Source organism: Parambassis ranga, chromosome 3, assembly GCF_900634625.1.
Source record: "Parambassis ranga chromosome 3, fParRan2.1, whole genome shotgun sequence".
NCBI lineage: Eukaryota > Metazoa > Chordata > Actinopteri > Ambassidae > Parambassis > Parambassis ranga.
The window spans coordinates 7,741,589-7,752,383 of NC_041024.1; the positions used below are offsets into that span (position 1 = coordinate 7,741,589).

General features: G+C 42.0%; 1 protein-coding gene across 2 annotated transcripts; it reads left to right on the forward strand.

Annotated features, from left to right (window-relative positions):
- Positions 1 to 412: 412 nt before the first annotated feature.
- On the forward strand, positions 413 to 10,531 carry itgb6 (integrin, beta 6). Of its 2 annotated transcripts, XM_028401526.1 has the most exons (16): positions 413 to 597; positions 2,235 to 2,304; positions 2,596 to 2,675; positions 2,849 to 3,047; positions 3,153 to 3,399; positions 3,510 to 3,675; positions 3,773 to 3,934; positions 4,015 to 4,110; positions 4,361 to 4,450; positions 5,517 to 5,651; positions 6,386 to 6,803; positions 6,887 to 7,109; positions 7,532 to 7,626; positions 8,980 to 9,096; positions 9,188 to 9,354; positions 9,949 to 10,531. In XM_028401526.1, the coding sequence occupies exons 2-16, from the start codon at positions 2,250 to 2,252 to the stop codon at positions 10,045 to 10,047; spliced, it is 2,349 nt and encodes a 782-aa protein (XP_028257327.1). In that variant the 5' UTR covers positions 413 to 597; positions 2,235 to 2,249; the 3' UTR covers positions 10,048 to 10,531. The 2 variants fall into 2 exon arrangements, with proteins under 2 accessions (XP_028257327.1, XP_028257326.1); XM_028401525.1 differs by lacking the exon at positions 413 to 597 and having other exon boundaries at positions 2,096 to 2,304.
- Positions 10,532 to 10,795: the final 264 nt, after the last annotated feature.

Below are 10,795 nucleotides of genomic sequence, written 5' to 3' on the forward strand. Positions count from 1 at the left end.
CCGCTGCAAGAACAAGGCTGTATTCGTACACTGGCACTCCTTCCTCTCCTCCTCCTCCTCCTCCTCATTGCAGGAAGTAATTGAACTTGAGCAAACATACAACCCAGACTTATCACAGTGACTTCACTTTTTAGTCAGTCCTGTTGTGCTGCAGTTCACACACACTTTACCCTCTAGAGCACAACACTAACACATCAGTCAGGTTGCCTCTTAATAAAGAAGCCGGTTCCTGTGAAAGGCTTACAGCCTGCAGTTGTTACTGTCACTCACTAGTTCCAGCCTCCCCCTACACACACACACAGACACACACACATGGGCAAGCTGGAGCTTGTACAAACACCCACACATGACCCCAGAATGCATGCACACACACACAAGCGCACATGAGCCAAGGAGCATGGGCAGCACGGTCACTCTAGCACCATGCTTCATAAAGGGCACCGTTACAATAGGTTTTCTGTTACTCTGACGAATGCTGCAATACAATAGGACTGAATGTGCTGGCCTGATACTTCTCCAGTTCTCTCCATTTTTCACTTGATGACAAGGAAGAAAGACTGAGACAGGACAGCATGTTATCAGAGGACGGCCCTGAAGGTGAGTTAACTCATTGCAGGGTTAATATATGTACTTCCATTTCCATGCCTGGGACATGTAGTGTAGTTTTTTTTCATCTTGATGAGCCTGATTCTCTTTAAAAGTCATGCAAAGATATGCTTGAAGCAGTTCTGCCAGATTTTTGGAGAGAAGTTCCCCATATGAGAGCCAACAGATTTGAAATTTAGAGCAAAGTCAGGTTGAAACATAAGACAGTGAGATGCAACTGTGAGTCTCTATTCCACCTTAGACATCTAACTTGATCACAGGATGTGAAATCTGTTAGAAAAAAAAGTTAGAAAGTTGATGCTGAAGTGGTGTTGGTTACATCATATTGAGATTTTTCTGAGAGGAGAGGAGAGAGGGAGGCAAATCAAGGACTACTGAATGAGGAGAACTGAGGAGAGAGGAGGACAAGAAAAGAGAAGAAGAAGAAGAAGAAGAGGGGTGAGAGGGGATTGGTATATGTGGAGTGGGGGGGGGGGGGTTGGTTTGGGGTGACAGATGGGACTCACCCAGATTCAGAGGGGTGTGGTGCTGAATTGTGAGATTCTTGGTTGGGACAAGCTGGGATATTTGCACTGCAGCTGTCAATGGTTCAACACCTACGCACTCCACACTCTTCCTCTTTACACACACACACACACACACACACACATTTCATACATTCATGATTGGGCCTACATGGTTGTTTTTGTCAAGAGTTAATCGTCAAGCCATAAAGAAATCTTGTGAGACAATGACAATGGTACGTGCCGCAGCGTTAAATATTAACATATCCTCTGTTATGCTGTCTGAGGAATCGAGTTTAGAGGCTGTATTTGCTCATGGCGTCGCTTGTCTGTGTTTTATTATCCCTCGCCTGCCAAAGTTCAATTTGGAGTTGTTCATACCGATTATATCAATACAGTGAGGGTGTCAACAATCTTTCACATGGGCACAGCATTACAGTGTTTATCACACAGAGCCACTTAAAGGTGCATTGCATTAAAAATACAACAGACAAACATTGTAACAGAGAGAAACAGAATCAAACACCTGGAGTATTAGATATGAGCCCATAAATGGATTTTATTACTGTAATATTGCAGTTGTGTCATTCTACTGAAACACCAGTGTACACGAACTTAAGTAATTGTGTGATCATAATCTCAAAAAGCTTAAGAACATGTCATGCATTTAAACTTTTTTACTCACTCACAGTACTCACAGTAAGCTGTTATTGAAGTGACTATAGCTGTAAAACTTTACAAGTGGAGAACAAATGGATGTTGAATGCTGAGTAACTACATGCTTGAGTGGGTATATGTTTGCTTTATTGATTCATTAACAGTAAAGACTGTCGGAACAAACGTGTTTGATTGTGGAGGGAAACAGCAGCGAGCGGTCAGCATGCTGCTTTAGACTCTCCGTCTCACCTGGACGGAAGTGGATTGCCTAATATGGCGACGCAGGCAGGTACACGCAGCCGCTCCCCTCCTCCTCCTCCTCTTCCTCCTCCTCCTGTATCCAGGTAGTGCGGCACGGCAGCGCGCTCCTCTCTTCGTTTGAGGAGGGGAAGCTTGACGCTGTGTATGTTTCAGCTCTGTAAATATGAATCAACTTGAAAACGTTTTCTTCTGTTACTTGTTAACCAGTAACCTCACGGACTAATGGGGCTTCTACTGCTGAGCCTGATTCTCCGATACTGGATCAACACCGTGGAGGGTAAGCGTTTTTTACTCGGGTTAATATAAAAAAGGCAACACGTTTCTGATGTGTAATGTGTGACAGTGTGAGGGAGTGTTTTGGCATTAATGGGTGCTGTTGATGTTTTATTTTGAAAAGCTTATTTTGTCAAAAGTATTTTTTTTCTTATGTTGACCCTAATGGATAACAATAAATTTAATGTATAATAATTGATTACATCCCAAAGTAAGGAAACTTTTATACACAGATCTCATTCTTGGAAAGACTTTTATTTTGTCAGGTTGGTGTTGACATGTTGATTCCGTGCAGGATCATGTTCAGATGGCAGTGCTGTGACTTGTGACGAGTGTCTGCAGCTCAGTCCCCTCTGTGCCTGGTGCACACAGGAGGTAAGAGCCTCATGCCTTTAAACATACTGGATTTCTGCACACACATTTACCAAACAACGGTCCGTGTTTACAGGTTCTCCTATCTTTTATGGCATGCTGTAAAACAATGTAAGTCCTTAACCTGTAAACAGAACAGTGTGTGATTTGGTTTATCCCTCTGCTGTTTTTTTTAGAATTTCACAGACTGGTTTTCAGTCACAGAAAGATGTGACACACTGGATATCTTGCTAGAAAGAGGATGTGACAGGACTCAGGTGGAGTTCCCTGTTTCCAAAGGGCAGATCCTCCAGGATCGGCCGCTTGGCAAGCAGACGGCCAACGCTAACAGCACTCAGATCTCCCCACAGAAAATGGTTCTAAAGCTCCGACCTGGTATGCACTGTGTTTTCAATTAAATTCAATTCAATGTGTCACCTTCAACAGCACTTCCTCATTTTTTATATGGAAATAAGAAGTTGATATTTTGTTTATGCACAGGCAGTCAGCTGACATTCCAGGTTAAGGTTCAGCACACAGAGGACTATCCCGTGGACATCTACTACCTGATGGACCTGTCAGCGTCCATGTTTGACGATCTGGTGATGATCAAAGACTTGGGCTCCACTCTGTCTAAAGAGATGGCTAAACTCACCAGTAAATTCCAAATGGGCTTCGGCTCTTTCGTTGAGAAGCCTGTCCTTCCCTTTATTAAGTTCACAGAAGAAGAACTGGCCAACCCCTGCAGGTATAAACATCAAAACATGACCGGAGGCTTCAACAACATTCTCTGCACTGAGGTTGGAAATTTGAGCTTATTGTGTCCTTATCTCAGACCTGATCTCTCCTGTGTTACAGCGGTGTAGGTATGATCTGTCAGCCAACCTTTGGCTATAAACACGTCCTGTCTCTGACGAGCAGCACTGACAAGTTCAACGAGATCATCTCTGTGCAACGAGTATCTGCAAATGTTGATGTGCCCGAATGCGGCTTTGATGCTGTCATGCAAGCAGCTGTTTGTGGGGTAAGATGCAACTTTTCCTAAAACAGACGTAAGCTTGTGATTCTGTCTCATATCTTTACTGTTTGATCAATGAGCGCAGTTATGTGTCACCCGATAGGACAAAATCGGCTGGAGGAACGACTCCATGCGCTTGCTGGTGTTTGTCAGTGATGCTGACTCACACTTTGGGATGGACAGTAAGATGGCCGGCATTGTGATTCCCAATGACGGGCAGTGTCACCTGGATGTAAATAATGAATACTCCATGTCAACGGTGCAGGTAAACACTCGCCGATATGTTCTAGAAAGACTTTTTTAACGTAGTAAAAGTTAACACACTTGCTGCCTTTATGTTTCCAGGAGTATCCAACTCTTGGTCAGCTGATTGATAAAGTGGTGGAGAACAACATCTTGCTGATATTTGCTGTGACTGAAGAGCAGAAACACAACTACAAGGTGACAGATCCTTCACATCATCATTTCATAGCAATGGAATGCAAACTACAAAACTGTGTCGGTGAGGTTGTTTAGCATATGTATCTATCAAGCTGTGTTCAACCTGTTAGAACTAGCCCAAGTTTCTTCCATACTCCTGTTCTGCACTTTGCTTCTAGGACATAGAGCTCACAGCTTCACCCGCATTTGTAACAGTGACTGTTTGTTTATCTCTTTTTTTATTGTTGTTGTTGTTTTCTTTCTCTCTCAGAACTATGCAAATCTCATACCTGGAGCCACAGTCGGAGTTCTGGCAAAAGATTCACGGAACATCCTGGAGCTGATTGTAACAGCATACAAAGTAAATATACAGTCCACTGTGTGTGTGTGTGTGTGTGTGTGTGTAGGATCAGAAAAAAAATGCCAGAGAACACCTGCCACTATAAAAATAGTTTCAGTTATTTTAATCCAGATATTTGACAACATGTTTTACGCTCTCTGCCTTTTTATGCTCTTCCTTTTCCTCTTTTCTTTCTTCTATCACATTTTTCCCTCTACCACCCGGTGCTTTGCATCAGCACGTTTGACAGCAAGTTTCTGCTTGTCCCAGCTGTTTGATCTCCTCTGACTTACTCTTTCTTCCCCACTCTCTCTCTCTCTCTCTTTTTATCGCTGCCTGCTGTCTGTCGTTCCATAAATCCCCCCTGGCGGCGCTGAGTGGTGATGGGCAAGCAGTCCTCTAATTACTTCATCAGTTGCATCGTTTACACCCACATTTAGTCTCTGCCACACCGAAAGAGGAGCCCCTGTTATCAACACTGATTGCAGATGTGCAGGAATATGGTGACACTATGCAGATAAATAGTATTTATGCTAAATATTTGTTTCTTAGTGTGTATATATTTCAGCCGCCTCACGTTAAATATATTTACTGAATAACAGTGAATCTGTTTTTTCTGCCCTAATCCATGTTTACTCGGGTGTATTCCTCATTTTTTCTGCCTTACCAACTCAAAAGACATGGTATAATTTCAGGCCTACAGGAAACTCGCAATTAACCCTCTGTTATTACCCAGACAGTCTGTCACAGAGTTCATTCGTCAGTCACACACCATCTTTTCTCCAGCTGAGGTTTAGCTGTCACCCCTTCCTCAGGGGCTTTGCTTTGTGCAGCCCAGCACACCTGGGATGCTGACTCACCCAAAAAGACAGAATTAGATAAGAGGTTTCTAACAGCATGGGCGTGTTTCAGGTCAGAGCAGGGTGAAAGTACGATTCCCCTTACAGCTGTGGAAATCCCACTTCATTGTAAGAAAAGACTGTGTATTAATAGGGTATTTGGCTGTTTTAGAAGAGGAAATTCTTTTTTCTTTTTTTTCTTTTTAGCACCGAGCTGGTTTCTGTAATATAAATGAACTGTTTTCCAGGAGCTACGCTCAGAGATTGAACTAGAGGTCCTAGGAGACACAGAGGAGCTACAGATGTCTTTCACAACTATTTGTCCAAATGGAACTGTCCTCCGTGATCTAAAGCGCTGCTCCAACATCAAACCAGGAGAGACGGTCAGTTGCCTTTGCTTAAAATTGCTTTTCCTTTTTTTTCCTTACCTTTCACACTAGTGCAGTTCAAAGAGCTTCATAGCTAACAGACAAACTAAAGAGGCAGATGTGAAGGTGGACTGTAAATACCAAAAAATAAAAACAGATAAATTAGATTAAGATGTGACAAATAATATAAAAGACTTCTTGCTTTTAGATCCCTACTGACAAACTATTGTGATGACTTGAAGCATAAAAATGACTTCAAATGTAAGAAGAAGTACAGACTAGACAAACAGACTACAGCAAGCAAGACAATAGGTGAAAACCCAGTCAACATATGCAGATACATAAATGGGTGTACCGTAATTCTTTCTTTTTGTCCTCAACAGAGCAGTGGAGCATTCTCCAGGCTTAATGCTTGGTGTGTTAATGAAGCCTGTGAGGTCTATTGTTGTTTTTTATAAAGAATATACATTAAAACAATCAATGTCATTTTAGCTACATTTGAACTTAACCAATTGAATCTTCCATCATTTTAAATCCTTTTCTTCCAACTTCTCAGGTGTGAGGATTTGTTGTTTTTATGCCAGTGACACTGATGTCATTGATGTGTTTTCATGTTGTCTGTCCATGAGTCTCATTTTCAGCTCAAGGATTAGATTTTGGTTGTCAAAAGATAAACTAATTGTTAAGTAAGGAGGTCAGGTTCACTATGAACCATCTTGCTCTCATGGTTCTGTTTCTTTGCTGTTCAGGTGACATTTAACGTGTCAGTGGAGCTTCCAGGATGCTTCTCAGGGGTTCGGCACTTTTCCCTCCAACCGGTGGGCTTACAGGACACTTTGGAGGTGGAACTGGAGTCTCTTTGCTCTTGTGACTGCCAGCAGCCAACCGAAGCGAACAGCAGCTTGTGCACCGAGGGCCAAGGGGCTTTCCAGTGCGGCGTGTGTGTGTGTCAGCCGGGGTTCCTGGGAGCACAGTGCGAATGCAATGAGGAGAGCGCTTTGTCGAGTAACTGCCTCGCAAACAATGAGTCTGAGATATGCAACGGTCAGGGTCAGTGCTATTGTGGCCAGTGTGTGTGTCATGCGTCCAGCTTTGGGCGCATCTACGGGCCTTACTGCGAGTGTGACAATTACTCCTGTGTTCGCTTCCGCGGAGAGCTCTGTGGAGGTGAGTAATTGCATATGAATTTCATGAATTATTCACATGTTTGAGTGGTGAGCTTGTTTTTTTGAAATATTTTGTGTTTGTAGGTCACGGAGTGTGTGACTGCGGGGAATGTCACTGCCGCAGCGGCTGGACAGGGGAGTATTGTAACTGCAGCACCAGCACTGATGCGTGCGTGTCGGAGGATGGTGTGCTCTGTAGTGGCAGAGGGAAATGTGAGTGTGGCCAGTGTGTCTGCTCCGTACCTGGAGCATCAGGGGACAAGTGTGAGAAGTGCCCAACCTGTGGAGACACCTGCAGCTCGGCAAGGTGAGAGCAACTGAAAAATGGCGTTTGATTTTTGCTTTATATACAAGATGTTCTCTCTTTATGCTACATGATCTGTCTGTTCTTTTCAGTGCAGGGATATCAGGTTCTGGTCCCCTTGTTCACATGTGTCTACACCTTCCATGTAACATCAAAAGACACTAATGTCCCCAACACAGCACTAAGAGATTTCCTTTCTCTATTGTAAAGCAGCTGTCAGGGCTAGTGCTATTTGATACAGGGGAGACTGGTAATAGAGAGTGAGCGAAGCCTTGGGAAAACACTGATAACTGACCAACACTGTGATTCCTCTGTGCTCCTTGTGTCAGTGCCTGAAGCCTCGTTAAACTCTTGCTTCCCAAGGGTTTCTGTAGGATCTCAAAGGTAAACCTGACCTTCTGTTTTTCTGCTTGTTTGAACACCAGGAAATGTGTAGAGTGCCATCTTCAAGATAAGGACGATGCTGAGTTGTGCAACCGAATGTGCACTGGCAAGAAAATCTCTATCAACACAACAGCAGGTAAAGGACTCCATCGCCCACCTGTTGATTGTTTGCTTTACTATTTTTGGATTCTACTGGTAAAGTTTTTTGTGGCATAGCCCTTTAATTTAATTTTTTTTTTTTACAATACATGAACATTGGTGCTATCATAAAAACAATTCCAAACTGTGTAACACACATATACCTGTCTGTGTAGCATCAAACCATTTCATTAGAGCAGAAATGTCAAACATTCCTATTTAGTTGTTTTTTTTTTTTGTCTCTTGTCATGTTGCTTAGCAAGTAAGTCATGGTAACTGTTCTTAAAGGTCAGGCTTTCCTGGAAGGAAACTAGAAAGAAAAAACAGCATCATTAATCTAATCAGAATAATCGTAATAAAAGTAACATAAGATAAGATAATGCTTTATTAGACCCTTAGAGGGGAAATTGCAAATAGTAATCATTTTGACAATGGCACGATTCAGCCTTTTTGCAATGCACATCTATGGGACCCATATAATATAGATAGTCGAGAATTTAGGTGTGTTTATGCCTTATGAAACAAAATGATTTTCTGTGTTTTAAAGAAGGCCCTGATTGCAAAACAGTCCCTGTTTGCAATAGCGACCGTGACATCGTGATCTCAAACAGGTTTCAAGTCCTTAGGCACAGTATCGTTGAAAGAGAAAAGACATGATATAGTTTGGAGTGTGGCCAAAACCTCACCTGTCTGCTTTGTTTTCAATGAGCTAAAGTGTAAAGGGTTATTTAAATTGAAACAATCATCTTAAAAATCAATCAGGCGTATCAGGCGTCCAGCTTCACTTGTACTTAATGCTGAAGAACTAGGAAGCATATCACACCTGTAAATGCTTGTTGTCCTTACAGCTCAGTGTTTTTAATAGTGGTATCAACATAGAGCCTTTCTAAGTTTCAGCATGGGTCAGAGATTTGGAGGAATGCCGACCTCCATCGACTCAGGTGTCTCTCTGAAGTCTGCAACCTCCCCTCTCTAACGCAACACCATCCATGTCCTTTTGGGTATCACGGGACAATAGGGAACATATTATTTACCTTGTTGTACAGGCAGAGCCATTGTAGTGCCTGTGAATAGCCAAAGGACCTGGTCTTTGAGTTGATTTTAAACCTGCTATACTTGAGAGGTATATCTGATTATCACTTTGGATCTTCAGGCTTCAGATGTGAAACACAATGGTGCGGCCCACGCATGTGAACACACACACCAGATTGTAGCCTTTGATATGGAAATCACACTGACAGCAAAACACAGGAGAGAATATCTTTTTACATGCTTAGCACAATGTGGATATATAGGATGATGATGTAGAATAGACTTCCTTGTGGATATTCATGTTCACATTTCCTCTCAGATTATGACCGGAGCCCTTCTACTCCATGCAAGGTGAAGATGGAGAATGAGTGCTGGTTTTCATTTATTGTGGTACAAGGGGACACAGGGATCACCGCCTATAATCCACAGGTGTACGGTGAGATTTACAACAGCATGGAAAGCAGATAAAACTTAAAAAAAAAAAAATGTTGGTGTGAGTGTCATGTCATCCTCTGTCCTGTTTCAAGGCTGCCCAGAGCCTCCCAACATCCCCATGATTATCCTGGGGGTCTCCCTGTCTGTGGTGTGTATCGGTCTCATCTTGCTGTGCGTTTGGAAGGCGCTGGTGTCAGTCCACGACCGTAAAGAGGTGGCCAAGTTTGAAGCTGAGAAGGCTAAAGCAAAATGGCAGTCGGTAAGAAATTAAAGTTGTTTAAAAGATATGGCTGGCAACACACACATTAAGTAGTACAATACTTTTTGCAGCCTTAGGGATAACACCTTAACTATTGAACATGTGGGAGTGTGCAGGGATCCATGTATGCCCTCTCATGTCTGTGCAACATCCACTTTGTTGTTTCCTGTGCACCACTAGATCTACATCAAGCTCCAACAATGCAAAAAATGTGTCTCTGTAGCAACTGAAGGACAATTAAATGTTCAATCAGGTTATCAAAGGCTGCCAAAGCTGTCTGCCAAGCATGTTTTAAAGCTCAGTTTAACAGTTATGAAGCCATAATACACATTAGACATCCATTCAATAGAATATATAAACTAAATAATGAGAACGGAAAAAATGATCATACATTTTTATAATAATTAGTGCAGCATTTTGTGAATAAATGTATCCATATATGGCTGAGAAAGCAAGGTGGCGTGTTGAACGGTAGATATAGACAACTTACAGGGAATAACACACTGGTGGTTTGTGAAAATTGTTGACAAAAAGACATATAATCAATTTATGCATAAGGAGCAGAATTTGATTTTCTTCTTTGTTTCTCTGCAGGGGACCAACCCTCTGTTCCGAAGCTCGACGTCTACATTTAAAAATGTAACTTATAAGCACAGAGAGAAAGAAAAGATTATTACAATGAATCACTACTGATGCTAAACTGGAGGCAATGCAAACTGAGTGCACTTAAGGGTGTGTGTGAATCTGTGTGTGTGTGTGTGTGAGTCAGAACGTTTTGTACCAAAAGATTTTTTTATTAATGAATGTTGATTCAGAGCACGCGACGCTGTGAACACTACACGATGAATTTGCTGCTCTAAAGGTGCACTGCTGATGTTAAACACTGAACATTTCTGTTGCATTATTCTACACATGTGTGTGTGTGTGTGTGTACTGTAACATGCAGCTTGGTCAACTACTGAAAGAAAAAGTTTTATTCTGATATTTGTAACTATTCAGGTGTGTCATGTTGTTGGAAAATATTTTGCTGTTTTATTGTAAAGAAAGGCTGAGCCTTTGATGTTAATATCCTGTTGTTTAGTGGGTTGTTTAGTGGCGTAAGGCACATTAAATACAATCAAAGATTGTATAGGTTTTGACAAGTGTTCATTAAACTTAGTGACAATCTGTCTACTCATTCTTTTGTTGTAAAGTTCTTTTTACCACATACAGAAAAACTTTGGGGACATTGGTCTGACCTCAGGTATTGATATTTGGATCTGTATGCAGAGAGCCAAAAGCAAATGTACACCTGAGTGCATCTAAACCAGTAAATCCAGCCATATAACAACACTATATTTCACAGGCAAACACCTCTCTTACCATTAAAGAGGCAGTCAAATGTCAATAAAAGTTGTTTATAGAGGATAGAGGATTGTATAAGTGCAGTAAATATTGTTCA

Bases quoted from the DNA above. Each gene is read 5' to 3' on its own strand.
- itgb6 (XM_028401526.1), top strand. From the start codon at position 2,250: ATGGGGCTTCTACTGCTGAGCCTGATTCTCCGATACTGGATCAACACC. The intron at 3,676-3,772 runs GTAAGATGCAAC...GTCACCCGATAG, and splicing joins TGCAAGCAGCTGTTTGTGGG to GACAAAATCGGCTGGAGGAA. The intron at 9,097-9,187 runs GTGAGATTTACA...TCCTGTTTCAAG, and splicing joins CTATAATCCACAGGTGTACG to GCTGCCCAGAGCCTCCCAAC.